Below are 27,387 nucleotides of genomic sequence, written 5' to 3' on the forward strand. Positions count from 1 at the left end.
TAGTTTTCTGCAGCCCTCTTGGGGATACCCTTTGGCAGTGAAGGTTGGTACTGAAGTAGGGTATTGGTCCAGAAATTATTCCCTTTGTTTCTCCCTGCAGGAGGGTACTCGAGCATTTTGAGATGAGATTGTCCTGCTACAGCAGTGGGAATGGAAAGCCAAATAATCATCCAGGCCTAATACTTCTTAAATTTTACTGAGGAGCTACCAGGCTGTCCTACTGTTGATAAAGGCTTTTTCCAAAGCAATGTTCTGCGCTCTGACGAATATGTAAATCTCAGAAATTATCATGTCATTGTACAGAGTCCTGAATGCTAGAAACTATGGCTCTTTAAAGGAGTTAAATGCTTTCTTACCTTCAGAAACTCTTAACAAGAAATATTGAAGGCTCAGTCCCACTGAGCGCTTTGGAATTTCTCTTTACTTGGATCTTTGTTGTGTATATTTATTAAAAAGTGTTTTTTGACTAGATTACTGAAAGCAATAACCTATTCATATCAAGGCCATGAATTCATACTTAATGTAACTAGTTAGGCAAAAGTGAAAGCTTACATACTGATAAATAGTGCTATAGATGAGCCTCTCTGCACTTCTTTATCGATGGTACTTTAAGTAGCAAGTTGAGGAGAAACAGATAATGAAAATTGATTCTTCTCTGCAGGTCTCTCTTCCTTACCGTTGGACTTCAACAGACCTAATCTGTGAAGATAATTAAAGTTCCTTTGCTCTGAATGCTGTAAGTGTTTTTTTGTTTGTTTGTTTTATGGAAATCATTAGGAGCCTATTTGCCTCACATAGGGGGAAAAATGTGAAGATGCCAAATCACAAACAAATGGTGGAAATGAAGTTGGTGTAATTTGTTATATGACTGTATATGTTTGCAGGAGATATTTCTAAACAGCATTTTGTATTCAGGAACACCCCGTCTCCATTCTAGTCATGCTGATAAATGCAGTAGCAGAACCCCAATTGCAAATATACCAAAGGAATATTTGGTAATTCCAAAGTAAAGATACCAAAGGAAACCATATTTTCATACTTCTATCAGGACTTAAAACTAGATTAGTAACCTCAGCACGGTGGAGGGAATTTGCTGTTGCAGTGTGTATTCTATTTGGTTGAGAATAAATACTTGAAGTATCAGTATAGCATCTTAACCAGAATATCATGTAGAGAAGTTGGAGGGGTGAGAAAACTTGTGAATGAAAAATTTTCCCATTGGTAATGACACAGGGTGGTGGCCCTGGTTGTTGTTTAGCATAACAGTTGTTTGAATTTCAGGCGCCATGATAGCGTAACAGAAGACTTAAAATACATCTTTACTGTTTAATAGACTTCTCACGGGAGCAGACTTGCCTGCTTTAAACCCTGTACATGTAGAAGCGTGGCTTCTGGAGCATCTGGGATAATACCCCCCCATAGTACATGGAATCCAGCAATTGTGTCGGGGAGGCTACTGCAGGGAGGCAGAATGTGGGTAGGAGGCTGGAAACAGAATGCCGTGGTCTTGACCTTGTTTCAGCATCCCTTTAATATCCCTAGGACACAGCTTTCTGATTCTATAATTAATAGTTATGCATGTTGCTAATGACACATTTCTTATTTCTACAAGAGTGTCTTTAAAACGGTTTATATTCTTGCACCAATGAAAACATGCAAAGAGCTCTTCATACCCCCATTTTTTTTCCCCAAAGCTGTGGGAACAATTTTCTGGCCTGTAGAACAAAGAAGCTAGAACAAATTACATAGCCAACATCTGCACCTGGCTCACTTATTAAGCGAATATTTGGCATAGATGCTAAACTACCTTCTGCCAAGAGAGCCTTGCTGATACAGTTGTTCAGGGATGAAGATGTGATAATGTCTCTTCCTTTTTGGTTTGCCAAAGCTATTTTCTTGATTTGTCAAAGTCAGAATTTTGTTGGAAAGGAAAATGTCTTTGTGCTTTTAAATATCAGAGGTTAATTAATGGTTCATCAAACTTTTTCTAACCAACCATGTTCAGATTGTGATGGTGTATCACTTTAGTTCCAATGGCAGACACATCACATATGGGTTGCCATTTTGATGGCTTTGAATGGTAATCTGACCCATAAAAAACTGAAGCATAATATGCAAACTGATTTTTTTTCTGGCCTGCCCTATTCTTGATGCCATCTGTGTTAGGATGGAAATGAGCCTGCTCAAAATGTGGTCTGCCAGTTTTAAGCAGAGTGGTAGTGCCAGTCACAGATGGATTTAAAAGAATAGCCTCATGTGAACAAGAAGAGAAGGAAGATTCTCCTGAGAGCAGGAAGTTTCACTTGAAGGCATATTATGTCTGTTAAATCCTGTAGCGTGTGGAATGTCCATCAGACCTTTCCGTGAATTCTTCACATGGATTAAGCGAACTAAACTTACTTGCTCAAGGGAAAACCTTGAGCTTCCGAACATGGTTCTCCCTCCCATCACTACCTTCTATTGCTGTCATCCATAATGGGATACAGTGCAGGAAGCTGACAATATCTGATCCTGTCAGGTGTTTGCAGTGTATCCATTCAGCAAAACCAATCACAGTAAATTATTTCATAAGTTTTGTAGATAGGTGTTTTTAATCTGCCATAAGAATCCTATTGAAGTCATAGCATTCAGAGCCTTGGGCTGCCATTTCTGAATTCCTCTTTTTGACAATTAACAAAAATCTATGTTCTAGGTGAAGGTGAGTACCTATCTGTTGCTGATGCATCTCAGCTCAAAAATTAAGTTAAGAGCCTGTGCTCTGCAGTTAGAGGTTCAATGACCTTGTCTTATGTGTTAACCACAAGTGTCTTGGTACTATTTATAATCCAGAGAAACACATTAAGTGATTTTGACTGGTTAGGAATATGGTCTACAGAAATCTCTGATTTTTTTTTTTAATCTCTTTAAATCGATTACATTGTTTGAATGACCATTTGCTTTTGCAGTAAGGAAGTATGTAAAAGAAGGCACTCATCGATGAATTTCATGTTCGTGACACACTTGAACATCCCTCTCAAGTCCTCTTTAAGCCTTTTATTTCCAGGCTAAATAAACACCAATTTCAGCAATGTCTCATCTACATCTACTCCCTTTAATTACTGCTGTTGAGAGAAAGTTTCTGCCGATGCAAATGTGCTATTTTGTCATGTCACATCAAATTGCATCAGCCTTATATTTAGGAACAAAAAGAGGGGGAGGCAGAGACAGGATGTGGCTACAAATGGAACCAAAGGGTTTTCTTAAATATAGGCTGAAAATAGACAATTGAGGCAGTGATGCTTTTTCAAGCAAAAATCCATGAAAGGGAAAATCAAGTCTGTGACGACAGAAATGAAAAGCAGGGCTGGGGGTGTGCGAAGAGGGAGTTCTAGATGGAGGCGTGGGCTGGTGTCAGGGAAAAGCTGATGAACTTCTCATGTACGCAAACACCCCTTGCATTGTCAGATTGGTGTGAAGTGGTTTTAGAATATGTTAGACCGCATACATCTCCTCTTGTTCCTTCTCTGTTGGCTAAAAAAGTTCCTAGCCATGCTTCCCTCTGGCATGTTGCAGGGCATGCACCTTTCTAGTGCTTTGTATAGTGTAATAAATTCTAGTAGCTTAGTAGGCCTTCAGAGTGCTAATACACAGGATTTATAGACTCAAAATATCTTTAGACATGAATTAACCCTTAAAAGGCTCCTGCATTGCAGGACTGTTGTTGTCCATCTATAGCAGACAGCTGCCTTGAGCAGCTCAGTGACTCCTATGTAACACTCAAGCCCAGTTGTTCAGGCTGCCAGCAAACATAAGGTTTTGGGGTTCAATAGAAATTAAGAGAAATGTGCAGATTTACACCAGCCAAGGATTTGGGCTAGTGACTTTAACGTTGGTATTTGCCTTGAGAAACTGTGGTAGAAAAATGAAGGCCTCCAAATGGAGTTCCAATACAGATACAGTAGCAGTATTCCAGATTCTTATGTTGGACACAAATTAATTTATTACAACATACACTCTTTCAGTTTACTACTTTTAACTATTTCCAGCAATAACTCTCAGCTCACTAAACTGAACTAAATAGATTGTGTCAGATTGGCATTGAGAAAATTTGTAGTAGCTGTCCAAATAAATGTAGGGCACTTCAAATAATCCATCACACTAAATTTACTTTTAAATGTAGTATCTCTTCCCAAATAGTATTTAAAAAAATTGTTGTTCAGGAAATTCAGTTTGGTTCTTCAGAAAAACGTTATCAGCTTCCTCATGGAAAACACTTTTTGCCCTCTCAGAACTGGGCAGAAAATGATCTATTGAAATCAAATGCATAAATTATGCATGTAATACAGCTTGCTTTGAAATGATGAGTCTGATCAGAGCCTGATGGCAATTAAACTGAGTTCTGAGAGATCAGCTGTGTTTGAGAAGCATCAGAACTCGATGCGGATGTGATCTGTAGGCGTGCTAGCAGCACCTGCTTATCAAATTAGAAAAATACTATTCATTTCTTACAGCTAAGCACTTGGATACTCTCCTCAGAAGTAATTGGTGATGTTAGAGGTAGTATTTTTTTATTCTTGCCACCAAGGATAATAAAAATGCGGTAGAAGCTTGTATATTTACAGCGTTATGGCAAATGTAAGTCAAGTAGTATTTCAGACTGAAGCTGGACAGGGAAAGGCATCCAGGTCTTCATGGTTTAGATATTAACAGTCCTCTAAAATATTAAACATAGTGATGCTGTAATCTAAACTCTTAAATTCTTTACAACTTGAAAATAACAACCCATGGTGCTAAATCCATATGCACAATGAAGCTTGATGGAAACAAGGCAAAGAAAGGTTTACCCCCGGCTTTATGCACAGAGCTGCAGTGTGTGGTAGTCGAGGGGCACAGGCCCAGGCATGGAAAGAGGCACATACTACTGACATCTTCTCTGCTGAGCGGCACCAGGCTTGTGTTTTTGACTTCCCTGTGGTATTTGGTATCCTGTCTGTTGTGATTTCTGTTTGGTAAATGCATGCCCTGTCTGTGGCATCTGACTAGACCGTGAATGGCAGTGGAACAGTCCCGGTGTGCTCCCTCCTGGAGTGGAAGCAGGAGGTGAGAGTCCTGTAGAGATTCTGGTGATATTTAAAGCATTAATTTGCATAGAATTTCTTAATTGTCATTTTCAGTGTAATCCACTTCCCATGACTTAAGACAATCACATCTGATTTTTTTTCCTTCAATGACTTTTTTAGTACATGAGAATTAAAGTGCCTCAGTAAAATATGTGGGTTTCCATAGCAAGGAATGCATTTCTGTTATACTTTTTCAAAGCAAATCACAGAAATATTCAATTGGGAAGGAGAAAGATAGATGTTTTTATAGTTGGGGTTTGTTTGTTTTGAACTGAATAAGTCTGAAAATACTAGATAAAAACTGCAGATCAAATGAAAAGACTCTGTAAGCATTCTCCAGATTCTTCATCAAAAAAACACCCAACTGACAACACTGCAACAAGAAAATGTTCTTAATTAATGTCTTCAGTTAAAGGAAAAGCATTGTGGATCCCTTAAATATATTATTAAATCTGTATTGTTTAGATAATAGGACAGGGAAAGACACTTGTGCTGAGTGCTGTGTCAAATTCGTCAGGGCATGTTTTAATTCTAGTTCACTTGCTGGATTTCACAGCTATTTGTCTGGGTATTGGGGTAATTTGGAGGGTTGAGTGAAGCCAGATGACTGTAATGAACTCATTTTGTGTCTTTGACTCGTTCTGGCAAAAAAAGATGCTATTTATGGGGTATTTTGTATTGTTAAGACTTCTGTTCCTCCTGTCTCTCAAACTTTCTCTGGGCCACTGTCTTTGCGCCATCACCAATAATTACATCAAATTAATTCAGCATAATTGAGTTAATTATTAGCACTGGAGGTTAACAACATGACTTCAATTGAACCAAAGCTTTTATCCTCCTCTTACTGAGGTTTCACAAAATGTAAACAAATCTGAATCATGGATGAAACCTAAGGCAGCTCCATTTCCATCAAGTGCTTTTGCCAGTCAGAAGAACTCTCCTGCCACATTCATTCACTCAGATGGGTGTTGATAAATGTGCTGTCTGCTGCAGGGGGAAAGGAATTCTGTGGCATTCTGTATCAACATCCAAGCGCTTTAGAAAAAAAGGAAAAAATTTTTTTTAAAAAAAAAAAGCCATTCAGTCAAAAACAGAAAGATAGAATAATGATTAATAAAAATTCTTACATAGAGAGGATATTAAACCTGGTTTAGCTGATATACATAAAGAATTAAGACATAGGTTCCAGAGATTCAGAGGATAACTTCTTGAATTAGCGATGCTATTGTGAATCACTGCGTAAGGCATAATCAATAGCATGATTCCTTGTATAAGGTGGTAGTTTGAGAATCAGAAGATATGGTTTCTATTCTCAGCTCTGCTATTGACTAATTGTTTGAGTTTGCATCAGCCACTTAATTTTCTGGAGCATGGTTTCTTTTCTCAGATATTTTCCATCTTAGAGATCCAAGAGGCTAGGGTTGTCTCCTTCTGCTTGTGCATCCATGGTCTAGGCACAGTGCAATGGGATATTTGAATCACTGGTGTCTCGATGTACCGATCAATGGATCTCTGCACTGGGACGCTCAGAACTCTGCCTTTCCCAAGGGTAAAAGCAAGCTTTTGCCTTTAGCGCCAAGGGCTAAAATTGAGCTCCAACTCCAGCTTTCCACAAAGTGCAGCATGTTGGTTTTAATCCATTGTAGCAAGAGCTCAGAGCTGGACACTCAGTTTAAGTTTTTGGCTTGAATTTAACTCTATAGCATTAAACATAAACTTTTTTTTTCCTGTAACTTCTTCTCAGCCAGAGCTATAAATTAGTTACTCAATATAGTTGGTGTGTTGTGCGCAATCAATTAAAAGCAAGCTCTGTACCTCAGAAAACAAATGTCCTGCAGAGCTCTATAGAGTGTTTTTCTTGTATATCATTCTGGCTTAATGACAAAAATATCCAAAAGGCAGTGGGGGAAGTGAAAATTTGAAGAAATCATGTGCCAGTTGTAAGATTATTTATATATATTTTTTTACCTGGCCAACAGGATATCCAGGATCTATTTTTGCTCTTGGTGCGTTATGTGGAAGATTAAGAATATTATTTAATTTCTTTCTTTGTGTCTTTTTGGGGAAATTAGTGCTAAAGATATTTGGTTTGCATTTATACTTGATTTGAGTTCTGCAAGTTCTGCATTTGGTAAGGATTATTTAACAATAGTTGAATTTTCTGGGACAGACTGCAGAAGTTGGATGAAACTCTGTCTCGCTTGAAAACTGCTTACAAGATTCTGGGGCAAAGTGAAAGTGAGTCTGCCATTGACCTTCTGGTCCTAGGTTCAGATGGTATTAGGCTGGAAAGAAATAAGATTACCTTTTGTTTTGAAAAGGTGCAATACAATATTGCTAATAATATAATGTATAACACTATAATAGTGTTACTAATCATGGGATAGATATCTGTTCTAAGCAATAGACAACACTGGCTTTAAATTGTAGATACCTCCTCAGTTCTGAAATTTGTAAGAATTTTTTTGAAAATATTGGGGTTTTTTTCATCTTTCTACTTTAACTGATGTTAATTTAAATCTAGGTGATGATGGGAGAGGAGCAGGGAAGTCACATTACTAATGTGGCAATTCTCAATGTATGCTTTCTGTTCTCATCTAAATCATGCCTGTGACTGTGCCATGAAAATAGATGACAGCCGCCATCTGCGCAGGGGTTGCTGGGGTGCACGGGTACCCTGGTAGTACTGCAGGGAGAATTATGCTCCTGGGAGTCAGGTTGGTACTATGAATGACTGCAGGCATGTTAAAGTTGATGGAGTTGTGCTAGCCTGTTGATTTTATTAGAAGTCTGATCTGTTGGTCAACTTTTGAAGACTATTTAGAATTTACGAAAGTGTCCTCTTCCGGCACACAGCTTCTGTTTCCCTTTTGGAAGCCTCTATTAAATCAGAATAGGAGAGAAACAACAAGGACTGAGCTAATACAGGCAACAACACATTTAGTCCTGCACTGAAGCAATGTGTAGGCCCGCAATTTAAATACATTACACTAGGTAATATGTGCCATCACTATATCAGCTGTAGTTTTAATTACTTCCCTCTTTTAATTGGATCAAATCATGAAGCACTGGAATCAATTATTAAGCAGCCCTTTCTGGAGCCAGGTCCTGATTTCCTGGATGATGGAGTTCCTTCAACATTTTCTCTTCATCTCAAAAGAATATCTTATAACTCTAAAATAGCAGTGTCTTATAATATGTAGAGGAAAATGGTCCCTGAAGGAACAGGGGCAGGCATGGTGAGCGTGCAAATCTTATACCGCAGCCAGCTTTGTGAGGAGCTCTCTCTTGTGGCATCCCACTGCAGCCAGCAGAGATTTTTCAGGGACAAGGGTCCTTTCTCAAAACCAGTTGCTGGACTGTGAACTCTTTCTTTGCAATAAGCTTGTTGCTAGCCAGAATTTCCCTTTGTTTTTCTTATGAAACAGATTCTCTTTGAGCTAGACTAGGTCATGGAGAGTGACAGTAAAGGTTTTGGGAAAACTTGAGATACGTCTTTAAGACCTCAGAAGTGTTCCTAAGATATGGCGGGCATCTGCCCACATGATTAGCTGTTGGTATGGTAACAATCCCCGATTAGAGAACTGTACAAGTTAAAATCCCCCTTAAGAGGCTAAAGACTCCCAGACTTAAATGTTCTGTAATAGTCCTGCTTATAAACATTTCTCCCGTGAACAGGCTTGTATTTTGTTCAAGATGTGGTGGGCCAAATTCATCCATGGTATAATTCCACCACAGACAGGGTTTATGGCAGGGAAGGTTTTGTCTCAGATTATTACTTGGATTGAGAGCAAAGGATTGGAAGATTCCATCAGGTGTGGATTTGAAATAATGAGACAGCAAGTTGCTTTTGATGCTGCTGTAAAGGATAATGTAAATTGGGAAGGACGATTACAGGGCAAACTGTAGATACCAGGGCATTGTACAAGTACCATCGTCATTAGTCTAGGGATTATGTGTGTATTGTTAGGACTGGAAAGGATGTGCTGCAGTAGATCAGTAAAATGGGAGGTCATATGAATGCCCCGTTATACTGCAGGTCAGTATGACTGTCCAGTTCTCTTCTCAGAACTGTTCCTTCTGGGCTGTGGTTCCCTGTTGTGTAGGTATAACCTGCACTTAGAGTTATTTGCATGATGTTCAGGTGTATTAAAGCACAACTTCGGACCCAGTTTATCCAGAAATTTACCACATTCTCTCTGATCGCCCCGATGTCGTTATGTACAGCTCTAGCAATCTGTCATGCTCTAGCAATCTGTCATCCTCTAGTTCTACCAATTCTAATTTTACATTTTCAGGGAGGCAGCTGCTAATAATGGTGCGTAGCATTAGGCCTAATGCTGATGCTATAGAACTGCAAGAAGGATGCCCAACCAATGGTGATTCCTTGTCAACAAACAGATCTTTGAGATCTGTCATTTAGCCAGTTCTTAATCCCCGTATGCTCTACTAATACTGTGTAAAGCTAATGTTTCACTGCAGGGCTGTGCCCCCAAAATGTGCTGCTGTGGCACTGTCATTTGACGCTGCTTCTCTGCCTCGTGCATCAAACACAGCACAACGCGGAGAAGAACAGAGATAGAATTGAACAGAACAAGACTGGCTATCATCATTTGTGCAACAGGACTTTACAGATCATATTTAGAAAGGACAAAATCCACAACAATAACAGGCCACAGCTCGTCAGAAGTGATCACATCAAAACAGCAGATCTTAATAAAAGCCCAGCATGCCAGAGAGATGTGTTTATTAGAAAGTGACTTCAGCATTGTACATGCTCACCCATACACGAGACGGGGTCTATCTACAGGGCAGGCATTGCCCAGGGCTGCAGGACGTTCCGTAGCTCTGAGTGGATGTGACTTGGTAGGGACGGACGTTTGCTGGTTTGCCTGGGGCAGCAGGACCCACAGAGCTGGCCTTGAACACAGCGCGCTCCTCACTCTCCTGTGACCTACTAGGGAATAAAGGAAATACTGTGCAGTGTAACAGCCGGAGAAGGCAGATAGTTCACTGAAACAGGACTTTGCAGTAGGTAAGAAGTGTATTTTAACAGTTAGACCCCAGAGTCGTAGGCCTTTCCTGGGAAGCTGTGAAACCTGGGAGGGAGGACAGATGTAGCCGAATTCTAAGGCAAAAGAGTAAGGGATCCTTCCAAGCAGCAGCACTCCACTTGCGTGTCTTCCTGGACTGATGGCAAAACATGAACCAAGATTTTTTGTGGTTAAAGAGGTTTCAAGAGGCTTCCAATTTCATTCTTAATCTGGCACTTTGATTATTACTTTCCTGTAGTAATTTTTTCAGAAGATTTTACCATCTAATTTTGCACAAATATCACTTTTGGAATCTGTATTCATACTAATAAAAGCAGGTCCAGTGAAGGCATAATGAGTCAGGTTACAGAACCTGGCTATGAATTTGTAATAGTAAGTTCACTAGTGATTTTTTTCATGCAGAGTCTGTTATTGGACACTTCAAGGAGGACATACAATTTTGGCACGTTAGATAACTGTATAAGATGTTCCGAATTCAACACTGAATTACCAAGATAGCTAAAGTCACACATAGGTTTGAAAAACAGTCCATTTCTCTGCTGTTTTACGAGGCTTTATACTGCTGGGAATATTCTGAAGCATCTTCCTAATTAAAACTAAATTAATGCTACTCGATAGATTCTTTGCATTTGTTTTTCTTTGATTAATTTTTTTGTTACAGAGTTTGTTTTCTTAATCCTAACTTGTAAAATTCACTCTGTACTTCTCAGTGATTTTTTTGATTGAGTCCAAACACAGCCTACTAACACCCAGGGAGATGGTATGGGTTTTGGTTCAGAGGTTTTTTTAAGGAATTTATTCTTGAACATGCAGTGTCATCAACTCATGTAGCAGACAATTGGGAGCAAGAGCCTGGAGCCAGCTGCAAACACTTGGTACCAGGTTTTGGATCCCACAGGTACCTTCAGTAATACAGAGCAAACAGTAAAAAGATAGTATCAAGTGCTTCTATCTCTCCATTTCTAGTTTCTTTTCCCTCCAACTTCTGTTTTGTGTGCTTGGCGTTGTGTGGGATGGCAATGGTCAATGGCAAAGCGTTCCCCAGCAGAGAGAGAACCTGATCATAAAGGTAAGTTTATCGTGAGAGGTGGTTCCATGGTCAGAATGCCGAGGCAGGCAGTGGGAACCCAGCTCCCTTCTGCTGAACACCACTTTGTGGCTGGTATTCAACACCTTGGGGGCTTTGTTGCCCCGTGGAAGTGAGTATGTGTCTCACTGGACTACAGTGAGCTGGCAAGACCATGCCCCAGGCTGGCTTTGTGTCTGTGAAGGGGCCAAATTAGCTGAGTGGAATTCAGGCCTGTCTTGGTTCCTCATTGTTAAAAATGGATCTAATACTACTGTGCTACTTTACTAGGATACTGTAAAATCAGTGCTTTAAAGATCATGAGATTTGACTAGGATAGGGAATAATAAATTTCCAAGTTAGACTTCTAGAGATGTAACACTTTGAAGTAATAAGAAATAGCATCTCCAGCCTGTATACTGGGGGGAAGAGAGGGAAGGGGGAGCCAACCTGTAAACAGCAACAGCTCAGGTAACCCATGCAGTCCCTTAATTAACGCTTCCAGTCCCTGAAGCCCAACTTTGGTGGCCGTTTAAGTAGCCTGGAGGGATTGCGATTCTAACTGTTGAGCCATAGGGATTTGCTTGAAAAACAGTCACAATAGCAGAACCCCCCCATCTGAGAGCAGGGGTGTAGTGTCGTATCAGTGTCATTGGGGGCTCGGCTATACACTGGGTCAATTGACAGGCTCGCGAAAGCGGAGTGCAAGATTAATTGGCTTTGGTCAGCCTTTGCTTCGCTATCTGAATATCATTATCAGGAATGTAAATGATTATGCAATGCAGAGAAATGCCACAATAGTCTCAGTGTCTCCTTTTATACTTGTCTCTTTTTAAACAGGGCTTTATCTAAATGCAAATGTGATTTCAGCCTTCTGATTAGGACATTATACAGTCATCCATTCCAGAAAAGCACAATTAGCGGATTATTTTATTTCTGACTCAACAATTCTTGGTTTAGATAGTTTGTTTGTTGTGCTATGCATGATATTTAAGTTATCAGAAGGAGATTTACATTATTGGTCAGGATTATAGCCAGATTTTGTGAGGTCAAGGTTTTTTTTCTTGGCAGATAAAAATGGTAACATTTGTGGGATGCAAGGGGGCATGTTTTTAGAACAAAAGGCACTAGTGCAGATTCTTACTGTGCTTCGTTGTCCTTTTTGTGCCAAGTTAGGGGCAAATTACAGTAGTAACGCAAATTCTCCAGAGTTGTGGGGTGTATGAGTGCGAGGTGTAGTCTTACCTGCTTTCAGGGTCTATTCACTGTTGAGTTGTACAGTCCCCTGGTATCTTAGAATGTAATAGTGGGTCAGGTCATAAGATTATTTCTCATTAAACAGTTATTTTACCAAAATAACCATCCAGTTTTCCATGTGCTGTGGTAGATTTCCAGTGAGAACTTCACTGGAAATGATATTGGAAACACTGATGTTAATGCTCAGAAAAATACAGATCTTTGGTGATAAACTTCCCTGTGAAGTTCATCCATGCCACAAAGCTTGTAACATTTTTGCAGCTATAAATCTGTCAGAACTCAGGATATTTTTTTTGTTCTTTCAATATGGAAGCCTTGTACAATGTATGTTTGATAACTAGACCTGATGAAAACTTCAATCTTCAAATCTATTAGACAGTCCAGTATTTGTGGGAAGGTGAAGTATTTTTTTTTCTCCAAAATTCATCAGTTTAAATATATTTGTCACACAATTTTGATTCAACAGTTTGTGGTTTTCCTATGAAAAATTACTGCAGTGGAAAATTCCTAATTATCTATAGTGAAACAACACTTTCAATTCCATTGATCAGTTTTAATCCTTCCATATTCATATGTTTACGTGACTGTGGTTTCTTGCTCTCTCTCCCATAGCTTATTTTCTTTATGCTGAAGCAAGCTGTCCTATACATTCCCAACACATGAGGGATCGTTGCTTCTGTCAGGAAATCTATTGCATCACTTAAGTTTAATTAGAGCACAATGACATATGATGAGTTTACACATCAAAGCCTAGAAACAACTCAACAAATTGGCTCTAGTCCCAAAGTGTATTTTGGGATCTGTATTGATTTGAGGTGCTTTGCTGTATTTAGTGGGAACATGTGAAATACAGGTTCAGGTTCTTAGGGTCAGCAGAACTATACCAATTCTTACCAGCTAAGGATCTAGCCAAAAAAAAACGGTTTATAAAGTTTAACTTAGGTTCAGATCAGCTTGAATCCAAATGCATATTCTAGATTTATGTACCGAATGATAACATATTCGCATAGGTTCTGTGTAAGTAGCAAGTTGAATCCTATGCCCAGTTCTAATTTGCACCGAGTTCAGAGAGTTGAGTGTAGACCCAGGACACACTTGAATCTGCCACGTAGTGGAGTGAGGGGTTGGCTTACATCTAAGTGCGCAGATGGTCTTGATCTTCTCACTTGTAGCGCTACTTCTGTGTTGGTAACTCAGTCAGTGATTGCAGTGCCCTATCACTTGCGTAAACAAAGCTCTTCATCTCATAGCTTTAACATGTATGTGGGTTTATCATTTCAAGAAGTAGGACTTATTACTGTAGCAACTTTTTCCTTCCTTCCATGAATGCTTTTCATTAAATACGGGAATTTTGATGTTTCACAGATAATGTTTTTTTTTCATGGCTCTGCTGACCATGTTAGTGTTGCTCCCCATGTCAAGTCATGGTTGTGGGGCACAGCAAGGAACTCGGATGGCTTCAGGTACTCTGGCATGGAAATTGCCCAACTCGAGGTGTAGCCATTTGGATTCTAAACAACAAACTAGCTGTATTAAAGCTTGAATTTCAGAGTTGGAGAATATGTGCAACTGCACTGAAGGAAGGAGAAAAGGAAAACATTGGTTGTAGCCAAAAGTATCCTGTGTGAAGCTGGTGCGGTCAATTAACTTCTGTGCCTTGTTTCCTATTGATGAGAGCAGTCTGCAGTCTCAGAGCGGTGTTCCTGTGTCTGTATCAGACACTGGGAGATGCTTGGGATACAGTAATAGGGGATCCAGAAATACGTAAAGCTAGATAGATATCTGTGGGTGCAACATCTCTAAATAGTAATTCTTAAGCTTCAGTATTTTTTTGTAACAGACTCTAGAAAGACTCTAGAAGGCACTTTATTCTTTACTAAAGTGATGTGATTAATCAGGCTTTAATTGACTGACAGATAACCTTGACAATCGCTGGGCCATTAACATGGCATTTTTTTTTCCTTGCATGCCTTGTGGCTGTTTTCTGTTTTTCATTTTCCTTCTTTTTATAACTGCATCTGTTAATGCAGTTCTTGTTCAAATGTGTTGGTAAAACAGAGAAATACAGAGTTAGATACACAGAGGACATACAAACTTTATTGAGAAGGTCTCGCTTCCCCCTGTGTAACTTCATATGGTAAAAAATTGAAGGCTACCAAAGAAAGGCAACATGTATGTTACTGTATTCTTTAATTTCTTGTTACGAAAGAAAAGTAAATCTAGATATTGATCAAAACCCCAAATCCTTACATCCCAGTTCCTCTGAAAAAGACAAACATTGATATCTGCTTCTATAAATTGAATATTGTTGTGAGAGAATCCCTTGAATTATCAGTATCTGTCAGGAATATTACTCACTCTACATATGTTGTTCTCAGTTTTGTCACCTGCAGTACTAAATGCCAGGAGAAAACTGAAGGAGGGGATTTAGCATCATGTTTGTATAGTAAATGTTTCTTACAACATATGGTGTAAATTGGCAATCTCAAAATACTTTAATTGAAAAGGTAATACCAGTTGCACACTGAAAGTTCAATTTAAATAGTAGGGGAGAAAGAACCAGATGTCAAGTGACACTAAATATCCTAAGCAGGAAAGGAAAGCAAAAGCAAAGGTATTTGCATAACAAAACAAGACGATTTTCAACATTTTGTTTGTGTTCTCACTGGCATGAAATGGGATATGCAGAGATATCCCTGAGCTGAGTGCCAGGAAGGAACTGAAGGAGGGTACCAGAATCTATTTTGAAAGTCCATTTGTATCGGAAAGGTTCTGAAGAAAACAACTTTAGAAAAGAAGTCAAGGAAGGAAGTTAGTGCTGAGAGTGACGTCAAGGGTGGAGTGAAAGGTGTACGCTGGAAATGTGCCCTCAGCTCGCTCTGCTGTAAGAGAAGCCCCAGGATCGAAGGCCCTGTGGCACTTAGAAAAATAACAGCATGTACATTTACCTGCTTGAGGTAACTGTTGAGGCCTTCAGCACTTGAAACGTAAGTCAGATGGAGTGGTATACCAGGAGGTGTCCAGTATGCCAAAACCAAACTGAGAACTGCTATGAACAAGCTCTTTTATAATATTGATGTTATTTGATATCATATTATATATTATTGACCCATCACTGGAAGTGTTCAAAGTCGCTTTGAGTGACCTGACCTATTGAAAGATGTCTCTGCCCGTGGTGAGGGGCTTGGACTAGGTGATCTTCAAATGTCCCTTCCAACCCAAACCATTTGATGATTATATTTCTATTTTCAAAATGGGACACAGACTTGGAATCATCCTACCTAATTTAGGCTTTTAACTGCAGGATCTATACTATAATTCTTTTGTTATTCAGTCTATGTTCAATGGAGAGAAAGGCAATAATACAGTCTATATATTATTTGAAACGCATTTTGGAGTTGCTTATCTTTCTACTGGTTGGAGGGGGAAATGCAGGGATCTCACTGACTATCGAGAGTATAATCACCTCCTGTACTCAAATGCCAAAGTGAATGAATCCAAACCAAAAAATGCATGGAGCTGATGCCCAGCATAGGTTTCACTGCAAAGAGAAAATGGTATTTTAGAGAAAAAAGATTAGAAGGAAACAAGAGATGAGCGTTTTGAAGTCTGGGGGTATTCTGATTGGTATTTTAAACTGAACTTTTTAGGTAAAGCCATAATTAGCACATCTTGTGTACTTGGAAAGTGAGTTACCAGTTGGACTAGTCTGGACTAGACTGAAACCATTTTGAAAAGTCAGCTCTTGGTCTATATTTCTGAATTTTTATAACGTCTTTCTGCCCTACATATGGGGTGGGGTTTTTTTGGACAGTATCCAGTTCCTGTAGTGTGTGAGGCCGAATGGCTTTTATCAAACGAGTACAAAAAACCAGAACTGGAATCAAACAAGCGGAATGAAAAGATTGCAGCAGCAGTGTAGAGCCAACGTATTGCCCTCAGGATGGACAAATGGTTTTCTAATTGTTCGTGAAAGCTAATGGAAACCATATTTTGGCTGTGAATAATTCTCAGGAGGGATGATTGTGAAGTCTTACCTCATCTCTCGTACTTTACTGATAGCACATATCAAGTATTCAAAAGCAGACACACCCCATGAAGCTCGAAGCTCAGAAAACCACCGGTCAGTTTTAGATACTGGAGAAAGATGGGAACAACCAAGTCAAAGTTATTGTCTTAAATGTTAAATTTAATCCACCTTTTGGCTTTCCATGATGTGCATTATCCCTCCTTGCACTGGATGGGGCACTACCAGCACAATACAAAATAACAGGATTTCCAGTTGCCGTATTTGACATTGGCATCACCTATTTATCCATCTTGGGAATGGCCTTTATCATACTTTTCTTTCCAAGATCCCCTGAATAGGTATTCATTAACCTATGATTAATTAAGGAGATGACCAAGCTGAATCTTGTGCAGGTAGCTGACAAGCTGTGTTGTATTAGCTCCAGTGGAAAGTCATCACCGCCATTATAGTGGTGTTTACAGATCTTGGGGCCCAACAGCCTTTTTTTGCTTGGTTGGGTTTTTTATAACATTAATAGCAGACTCAGGGTAAACAGCACCATAGATGGATCCTTCAGCTCATTGCAATCACAAAAAATGCGGCATATTGGGATTTTTGTAATTTTTCTGGGTATTTTTCACTAGGGAGTCAGTCACTGTGATCAGCATTAATTTTGGAGTACCGTTTGTCATAAATCTATCATTTTTGTCATAAATATAATACTTTGGGGAAGGGGCTTTGCTTGTTGAAAGTGTTGCTAAAGTGACCGAGTAAAGTCACAAATGAGCTACACAGAACCTGTTTCAGATGTAAGGAAAGATGTCAGTATAAATAAGCAGGAGAGGGATCCTGACATAGTTCTTCAGAGGTTTATACCTATTAAGCCTATTGTATATCTTAAAATTAGTTTTAATAATTTACATCATCAGCTCCGGAGATAGTAACCCCGTTAAGCACTTCCTTAAGACAGTCAGCTCTTTCCCTTGGAGGCTGGAAAACCTTTTTCTGACGTGTCACCAGAGCCTTTTTAGGGGCCCCCATAGCACCCATCAGCTGTGACTCACAGTGTTTCTGCAGGTCCTTAAAAACTAGTGTTATAAAACTGGGCTGTTGGTACCAGTGAGCAGGTGGCGAGCTGTATTGTGTGCTCTGTTAGTCTACACAAAAACAGGCTCCTGTTACTGCCACCTCCTCCCCATTCCCATCCCACCTGTTTGGCTCATCTGCCTTGTTCTGCCTCGTCTTATGACTTGTCATTAGTCTGCCTTGTAAGTTCTTTGTGGCAGAAACTTCTTCATTAGATACGTATGTATATATAGTACCTACCGTGATAGAGCCCGCGTCCTTGGCTGAAGAGTATGGGCACAATTCCAATGCAGATAATAATGCTAATATTGCAGGGCTCTTTCTTCACACAGTTCCTGTAGAGAAGAAGCTCTGCCATAGGAACAGCTCCCTCTTGTTTTACAAGATGCTACTTTTGACAAAAGATAGTTAGATTCAAAAAAATCAATATAGCATAGGTTTCACCTGATCTTCCAGTAATGAACAGAAAAAAACCCAACACCATGAGGTGCTCAGATATGACTTTGCTTTACTCACAGCATAAACCCACAGTACAATGTTGTAGAGGCCTATCCCTCAAGAATAAGACACGTTCAGTGTTTTTGTCATAGAATTCTTTGATTCTTCTATATGAAGAAAATTATACTTTTTGTGCCTAAAATATTAAAGATTTCCAGTGTCCTCTGCTACTGTAAATCAGCATAGCTCTTGTTACTGCAATAGACGTATGCTAATTTATACCTCCTTAGTTATAGACTGAAACGGAATTTTGTTTTACTGAAAATACAGATTACAATAGTACCTATCCCGTTATGATGGGCATTTTCTGGGTACGTAGTGAGGAGATTTTCCGCACTGCAAGAAGAGCTAGTCTGTACAAATATACAACCCAGGCATGTGATAGCTGTGCTCTTCTATTCTGCAATAAATTTGGCTGAAGGACTTAAGTTACTTAAGAAAAAGGAAAAAAATCTTCTAAATGATGAGTAAGTATCATAACGGGTGCTAAAATAATGCCATACACCTACTTCATTATTCCGTTACTTATTTATTATCTTTATTCTTAAGAGTAATGATGTAAAAGTGCTTTTTCCCAAATGTTAATTTAGTTCTCTGCAGATGGTAACCATCTGTTAAATGACAAGTCATTTACAGTATTCGATTAGCACTTTATATAGCTTGGATGGACTTATTGTTACAATATGTAAGTATAGTTCTGGAGGTGAAACTTGTTAGATTTGTTCTTTTCCTGTTGCTGTTACCAAAAAAATATGGAAAATTTCAAACCTAACAGTATTTTTGCCTGTCTTCTCCTATATTTATACATGGTGTCTCAAGTTAAAGCCTGACATTCATAGGCTGGCTCACAAGATATTTTTGAGACAACAACAGTAGTAGGAAATACTGTTAAATTCCAACACCACTTGTAGCAATTATGAGCGTCCTTGTTCTGCAGTGTCACCACGTGGAAGGACTCTTATGGATGCTCATGGAAAGCACTGGAAGCTTGAATGCATCTAAGAATTATGGTTTATCAAGTAGAAAACTCCCTTGAGGCTGTGATACTGCTTCGTATGCTGATAGCAGCTTACTCTGTGGGTCTTTTCTTAAAGTAGAAAAAATGTAATATTGCAATACACCTTAATATTACCATCGTAAAGTGATCTTGCACGAACTGCATGCTTTAGTATTTTAATACCTTGGTCAATGACCACTAACCCCCATCTGTCCATAAACTAAGCAAGTTCTGATTCATTTCATATTGTGTTTTCGTCTCAGGTTTCTTCAAATTATGCTGCTAAACCTTAAAACCTTAATTTGCTGGCCCTGTTTTCGTTGTTGTAAAATTACATTACACTTTTATTTCTGTGTTTTTCATAAAATTCATGAGGTACTTTGATTTGTGTTTTTTATTTTCAACAGCTAAAAAGCTTGATAATGGCCCCGCTACCGAATGCTGAGTTAGTTCAGAACTCTCTGCAGTTGTATCGTTACCTGCTTCGATGCTGTAAGCACCTTCCTGAAGAGAATATTCGTCAGCATTACAGACATGCAGTCAGGCAGGTGAGAAACAGATTTCTGTTGGTGGAATTCGGTGCTGCGGTGTTTTGGTTTTGTTTTTCTCCCTCTTCAGTTTGGACCAGCTTCTTGTAACTCCTGGCACTTTAAAAATTATTCCTCTACAAGCTCGAAACATTAGTGGATTTGAAGGATTATATTGGGAGTATGTGAAGGAGCATTTCTTCCTGTTTGCTTTGAATCAGAAACCACCTATTATTTTCCTTGGATTTCATCTCTAATTCTTGTGTTAGTCAAGAGAGTGAACAATCATTCCCTACTCACCTAAACACATCTTTGATGGTGGCACTTACTGGTTCCTTGTCGGTCATTTTTTAGTGTAAATATGTTCCTCCCTGTCTGGGTAAATATAATATAATTGTTCATATGGAAGTAATTTCATGCCTTTGATATACCTGTTCCGTGTTTTTCTAGTTTTAACCTACCAAACAGTTTCAGTTGTTGTCCAGAATTGAAGTTCTCTGGGTTTTTTTGGCTGATGAAAGGTGTAAAATACTTAATATGAAATTACATTTGACAAGACTTGTTATGGAAATAGCACAGCCAGGTGCTACAAAGTATATTTTTCCCTTTTCAGATTAACAGTTTGTTGGTATCAAATTCTTTTTTTTGAGATTTTAAAGTGATCCTTATTTTGACAGCTGTTGCTGTCAGTCAGTTAGTGTAACTCTTTGAATGTTGCAGAGCTTCAAGGTTCACGCAGATGAAGACAATCCTGAGAGAATCCAGCAGATTATTAAGAGAGCCATTGAAGATGCTGACTGGGTCATGAATAAAGTAAGTGCATCAGGTTGCCTAAATTTTGCACTCTCTCAGTTCAGATCAAAGAAGGAAACATCGCAAACTGTTCCATTGTCCTGGATGCCTGGGTGAAAGGAAGTTCTTGGCCACTAGGGATTTATGATTGTGATAGTTCTTGTATAAAAATTTTTCTTTGTGATATAAACTTACATGTATTTTTTAGAACCAATGATGTTTTAAGTTGGTCTCTGTATAAATCTTTGTTTTCATGAAGAATTATATTAAATTTCAGCAGTGGTGGCTAGTATAACTCTGTTACAGAGGAAAAAAAAAACTACCGTATTTTGCAAGCCCCAGTTTGTGGATATGCATCAGCTGCTTCCCTAACAGGAATCTATTGTCTCTTCATCAGTTTACATAAACTCCCAGAACAATTTATTTTTTTCTCCAATCTTGCCTGTGGCTGTGCAGATCAGGGTTAGACGCCGTAGTGGCAAAACTGTGGTAATTGCTTTACTTGTGCCATAGTTGTCACCCAGTGGAAATGCCTCTCTGCTACCACAGCACTGAAAGATACCACTCAAACTGGTTTCTTGGGTAAAAGACTGAAGACTATTTACTGTTAGACAGCTGAGAGTCACCTGGACTTCTTGGATTTAAATCTGGCTGGGGAGCACGATACGTTAACATGCATTTCTCAGTATAATGAAACAAGTCAAAAGTTCAGCTTGCTCTAAATATCTGTGATTTAATTTACTAAATGACTGTTAAGTCCTTCTCTCTGCCAGTCCTTGAAATCCAAATGAGAAGTGTTACAGGAGCAAGCACAGATTAGTCATAGATTATAAAATTATAGCAGAAGCCAAATCCCAGCAGTTACAGCCTAGTGAATAACTGTCTGTGCCTGAATCTGATTTTATTCTCTTTACAATTATGAAAAGGCGCATTCTGATTCTGATACAGAGGTTGTAGTCTGCTTCAATGGAAAACTGGAAATTGAACTGTGCGAGAGGAGGATTGGATTAACAGTGCCTGCCAAGAAGCATTATTTTATATTGTAGAGGGGAAGCCTATCACATTTCAATCTAACTTAAAGGAAACTGAGATAACTTTATGTAGATCATGAAGAAGGTTGTAAGTCCTTGTCAGTATTAACTGTTACTTTTAGTTATGTGCTGTTCCCACGGATAACTGTTTCTTGCTTTTTTCTTTTTTTTAGTATAAAAAACAGAAGTAGAAGAGGAATGATGAAGACAAGAATGTCATTGGTAAACATCCTTAGAGGACTTGCAGTCAAGCCCACTATTATATTGTAGTTATTGCCTGGAGTTTTCTCTTAGATAATACAAATACAATAATTTGTATCTCATTGGGATGTCATGAAGCTAAATTAATATTTCTGAAGCTATTTGTGTCAGTTGATTAAAAGGCACTGTCTAGGTTCAGAGTATTAGCTTGTATAATCACAAACTTTAGCTTAAAGCCTAAACTTGTCTAAGATTTGCATAACGCAGATTGCTTCTCAGGAAAGCTTACTGAGAGTAAAAATGGTGTACAAGTCATTAACGTGTATTTAACTAGTATCTGAGCATAAAGCTCTATGCTGGGAACCTGCAAACCTGAGAAATGCTCATTGAGGATCAGAGCAAATGTCTCTTCTCTTGATCAGATTCTCCTCTGTCAGGCCCGTAGGTTGTTTTCAGAGGGAAGCAGAGGTATGACCAGAGCACAGGTCTGGTTTTTATCTGGTAGCAGACACAAAAGCAAAGGCTACTGAGCGGAGGACATACCCATAAGAACTGTCGGCCCATCTGAAACTTGAACTACAGTATTTCCACTTGCTTATCCGTGCTACGGGGACATCCTCATTCTACTCTGTAGGTTTGCGCTTGAACAAGGATTGTGAGACTGAATGGTTGTCTTGTTTACAGATAGGTGCCTGTCACCCTAATATCTAAACTCTCGTGAAAATAGACGCCATTCATACAGGTTCTGTGCACTGAATAGTATAATCACTGGAATGTGCAATGTTGTACACACATAATGGCCTTCACAACTTCTTCCAACATGTAATAAACGTCCTTTAAAAGTGGGAGTCCATGTCCTTCTTAAAAAGACCGTCTTTTCACTACCTTAATAGATTTTCATCAGAGAAAATTCAATAGAAATACTAGCGATCGTAAATAAAATTAATTTAGGGGTAAAAGAGTTTCCTTTTGAAACATGACCTTTATTTTTAGCTGTACTTGGGACTTTCTGCCTCCAGGTGGCAGCGCATGCTGCGCTGCGTCTCTGAAGTCCACTGTATTCGGGGATTGGGATTTTTTTTACTGTTTCTAAATTGTTGAGCTTCCTCACCTGCCAAAATAGAACTAAAGGGATAACGTGGATCTCTTTTAGGCTCCAGTTTTCCTTTTTTTCATTCATCCATGGAGGAAACAAAAAAAATCCTACCTCAAAGTAGTTGAGAAGAATTTGACAAGTGCTATAAAAGGAGGCAGAAAACAAATATTTGTACCACAAAGTATTGTATCAAAAAATTATCATTGTTTCTGCTAACCTTAAACCCTCCCCTTCAAGAATTCCTGCCCTCTGTTATTCTTTCCTTTGCCATCGCCAGTATTGTTCCTCTCTCTAGTCCTACACCTTTCACATCACCTTATACACCCTCAACTTTTGTTCTTGTTCTACATATTCCTTAATTCAGTTCTCTCTCATCTTATCTCTCTACCCTACTTCATTCTCTTCCTCAAATCCTTTTCTGACAGGCGCCTCAGAGATACTCAGGTATTATGCTGGGGCCATCCTTCTGCTTAATTGCAGATAACAAAGCATGAAGGTAATAGAGTTTCTCAACAAAGTAGGTGTAAGTTTTTCTTCTCCATGTGAGGAAAACCACTTGCCTTTCTACTTAAATATGTTTTTTTGAAAGTGCAGCCATTCTGGTTTAAAATTTCAAAATAATTTGGTGCAAGGTAGAGCATAGAAAACTTCAACCCTGGCAGTTGACAAGGAACATTCAGTGTGAAACTGAACACTGTAACAAAAAAGCTCAAGTACGTTTGAGAGAAGATATCAGAATGTGCTACTTTTGATCAAGAACTGCAAACAGGGGACCCATGCTGTACTCCAGTTCTATTATACCTATTTGGTCTGTAGTATGGAGATGCACTGAGCTTTGTATCAGTGCAATAGTGAAAATGATAAGACTCAGTAGGACTAACAGTGTGTGGAAACATACTAGTTTCCTGAACTTCTAAGTGTAGTGTGATCAACAACCCTCCATAGCCTGATGTAGTGTGAGACATAATGTTTTTTTCAATTACTAAGTAGTATACTTGCATGTGTCTAAATCATTTATATACCTGTTATTTAATTTATGGATAGTTCAAGAGGGAAAGCACCAAGGAGCTGGAAGGCGCAACCGTGGCATGTCTGCAGCTCCAAATGTCTGAGGTGCCAGCTGAGATATGGGAACATCAGACCAAAGGTATGAGAGATGTAACTGATATGGTAGGACTGGGACCTGTGAATTTTAGTATTTGGAAGCTGGTAGAGCATGCAGTTCTTAGTAGCCTGCAGAGGGGAAACATGGTTGCTGAGGCAGGAGACACCATGACTAAATATTTTGACAGCAGTGATTCAGTTGTAGGGCATGATGAGATGTCAGAGTCTTTTTTTTTTTTTTTTTATACGAATATAATCTGGTTTTCAAAATAACAAACCTTATAATAGAATGGAAGTATAATGTGAAGGTAACTTTATTTACTCTGTTATGGAACAAATAATTTTTGTGGTGGTAGGGAAACACAATGAAAACAATTATTTACTTCCTTGTAATACTGAAAGTAGCCCCAGTATCTGACAGGCATGTTTCTGTAATGACTAGGCTGAAGAGTCATTCAGCTGCATGGCCGAGGCTTTTATGTTTTCAAGATATCACACAAATTCTTTTTTCAGCAGCATAATTTGAGACCAGAGATGTTACATTCGCCTATGTAGATGAGAACCTGAACTCTGAAAAGGGATTTAAGCAGACCTTCAATACTTTCGACCAAAATTATTATCCAGAAAACTTCTACTTAGAATTCATTTAATCCTGGAGTTGCTCTAATTTACCAGTCACTAGCCTGTTTGACCAGGGAGTTTATACAGTAAATTGAGTTTTCTTCTTTAGTATCCAGGGTCACCTTTTGTTTGAGCAGGCCTCTGCCACCCAGCCACTGAAGAACAGTTCTTGGTTCCACCAATGGCTTCATTTGGTGGTAACACCACGGTGCTAAGACGAGCTGCTAGTGTCCCCAACAGGGCCCACTGCGGGGAAGACTTTGACAGTCGCAGGCATGACTCGAATCCTGCCGCTCACCGGGGAGCGCTTCGTTGGTCAGTCTCCTCCGTGGCTCTCTGATGGCAGTTGCAAAGAAAACACCAGCACCAAATAGACTGGTGCATCTGTGTTTCCATATTCAGTCATCCAGAATCTCTGAAATTAAAGACATTGGGTGCAAATTAAGTAATAGGGAGGAGATAAATGAGAACTGTGTTGTATACTGTAATTACTATTGCAAAGTTTAAAAGAAAAAAAGCTCACAGAGGTGATTAAACTGTTGACGCAACAAAGGATAATGTCAATAAAAAGGGGTAAGCCTATTCTATTAATACGTTTTAGTTTCTTTTTACTGAAATGAGGAACCCATTTCTGTACTTGTATATCATGCCAGTTCTGGTAAGTAATGGGCTGTTGATAGGTATATGCAAGAACTGAATGGTTAAGGGCCCATCAGAAGGTCATGTTAAAGCCCTGGGTTTTGTTGGCCCCACTGATAAGCACTCCTATAGTAAGCGTTCAGTTACCAGTGTCACTTTTAGTGTGGAATAGTACCACCTGCCCATTCGTTGGCCTGAGGGTTTTCATTATGTTTGCGCAAATGTAATAACTACATTCTAGAAACAACAGTTTTGCACACGTGTTTACTGTAAGACCTTGGTCAATAACTTCTCTGAAGTACTCCTGCACAATTAGTTGAGTGGAATTAACTGTTCAAAGGTTGTGTACAAACAACTCTGTCAGTTAAGCTAGAGGGAGGTTTTCATAGGACGCCGCTTATGCAAAAGAAACAATAGAACAAGGAAAAGACAGTTGGGAGACTTCTGCTTAATAGGTTGGTATCATGCTTTTAATTCTTGAAGTATGGAGAAACAGATTATTTAGATCACATTTTAGCTAAGGAAAATGAGAAGAAAGTTCTTAGTCATTAGCTCCAGCTTATAGACTTACCAACATTCAGTCTAAGGACGGAACCAAATTCGATGCTGTACTTTCTTTTCTGTATATATATAAAATTAGGAACTTAAAGCTGAAATTGTGTGGAAATAATCTGTATGTTATGAATATGGAAGTGACATGTCTAGAAAGACTGCAATAATGGCAATTAACTGGTGGGTTAGTTGGTGTGTTTTGTTTAGCGTGTAGGTTCTTGCTCTTAAGCCCACAGACAAAGGATCTACTTGTGTTATTAGCAGCCTTGGAGCCTCATTTAAAAAAAAAAATGTTGATACCAGGTTTTGGTATGGAAAAGATTGTTAATTTGTAGTTTATCTAAAATATAGGATAGTATTCTGCACTTCACATGGTTAAAGAGATGTATATACTTCTGATCACATTCTTATGTCAGAGCTGTTACTGATTTCAGTTCACCCTTGCCAGTGAAAGTCATTTGAGCCCTGTGGGTACTGAATAGAATACTTCCATGCCAAGCCAGGCTTTGCTTAGTACCATTTGTCAATAACTGAATATTCTTTATATCATTCTTTAGCTTTAGCACTTTGTAAACTCTTTTTCACTTGGTTCCTTATGTTACAGGCATTGCTTTTTGTTTGGAGTCACATGAGCTTAAGAATTTCATGCTAAAGAAAGCCATCTATGGTGTTTGGTTCGTTTTCAAATGTCATAAGGAAGTGATCTTTACTGCAATACTATAAAGAACAAGTATACATGCTATTTTTGAGAGAAACAAATAATATTCACTGTGATCTTTTCTTAAGGAAAACAGTTTCTTATTTGTGAATAGCTTTTAACTTAGCATTACAAATTGTGCCCTCGTATAAAGCTCTGATAAGATGCAAAGCGAACAGACAGCACAGCGGCTGTGTCTTACACGTTCAACATCATAATATTCATCCATTACAAGAGTCCTTGAACTTAAACTATAAGAAGGAGCCTTTAGAGCTTTATGCTCCGCAGTGTAGTGTCCCTCTGTCATCCACGATAGCATCCCTTTATTTGAAATGTGCGGGTAGTCTCTGTCGAGAGCTGTGTTCTAAAGCAAGTGGGTAACACATGAAAATGGCTTAAGACTGTGCTGCGCTGCCTGCTTGGTCCGTCACTTTGCTGCACTTCCCTGCTCCTCAGAGGCAGTATGTGTTGTCCTGAGCACAAGCCAGCTGGCACATCTTTCAGCTTTTCTATTATTTGATTAATTTATCTTATACTTCTGTCAAGCCAGGTTTTATGAAATAGTGTTAACTGAAGTATACACTAGTCATCAAATACTCCTTTCAGCTCGTGATTAATCAGGGCAGACACATTAACTTAAAAAAAACCCTGTTCTTTGAAGAATATTCTCTGTATTCCTCATAATTGTGTTCAATATTTAAAATAGTTTTTAAAGGTTTAGAAGCAGACGGAGGCATCTGTCACTTGCAGCTGAGAGCTTAGCGTTGTTTGTATTTACCACCTGTGCGAGAGGTCCCGGCCATTGCACACTTCAGGAAGCATTGCTGCCCGCGTAGGTGCGGCAGCAGGGTATGACGGGGACGCTTCTGGCACTGCCGTGTGTTGTCCTTACCTATGAACCGAGAGGCCTAAGAAGTGAACTTCCCTGTTCTGTAACTATCCACCTGCCTGCCTTTTCCCCCAGAAGAATCTGCCTTCATATTCTGTGATAGTCCATTTTGTAAAGGATTAACTTGAATGCTTTAATCAGTAACTTCTGAGACAGCTTTATTTGGGTGTTT

At 39.0% G+C, this 27,387-nt stretch overlaps 2 protein-coding genes across 15 annotated transcripts in view; both read left to right on the forward strand.

The window, feature by feature from the left end:
* LYRM9 (LYR motif containing 9) overlaps positions 1-22,465 on the forward strand; it is a 38,219-nt gene extending 15,754 nt beyond the window's left edge. For 10 of the 13 annotated variants that reach the window (XM_054208752.1, XM_054208755.1, XM_054208758.1 and 7 more), the window contains 4 exons: positions 662-736; positions 19,474-19,614; positions 20,314-20,406; positions 21,590-22,465. In XM_054208752.1, the coding sequence (XP_054064727.1) occupies positions 19,489-19,614; positions 20,314-20,406; positions 21,590-21,607 (237 nt within the window). In that variant the 5' untranslated portion in view covers positions 662-736; positions 19,474-19,488 and the 3' untranslated portion in view covers positions 21,608-22,465. The remainder of the gene's footprint in view (positions 1-661; positions 737-19,473; positions 19,615-20,313; positions 20,407-21,589) is intronic. The other 3 variants (XM_054208760.1, XM_054208747.1, XM_054208759.1) reach the window with 1 other exon arrangement.
* Positions 22,466-22,591: 126 nt separating this feature from the next.
* Positions 22,592-27,387, forward strand: part of NOS2 (nitric oxide synthase 2) — a 35,203-nt gene continuing 30,407 nt past the window's right edge. For both annotated transcript variants that reach the window (XM_054208734.1, XM_054208735.1), the window contains exon 1: positions 22,592-23,860. The gene's annotated coding sequence lies outside the window, so the exon portion shown is untranslated. The remainder of the gene's footprint in view (positions 23,861-27,387) is intronic.

This window comes from Rissa tridactyla, chromosome 7, assembly GCF_028500815.1.
Source record: "Rissa tridactyla isolate bRisTri1 chromosome 7, bRisTri1.patW.cur.20221130, whole genome shotgun sequence".
NCBI lineage: Eukaryota > Metazoa > Chordata > Aves > Charadriiformes > Laridae > Rissa > Rissa tridactyla.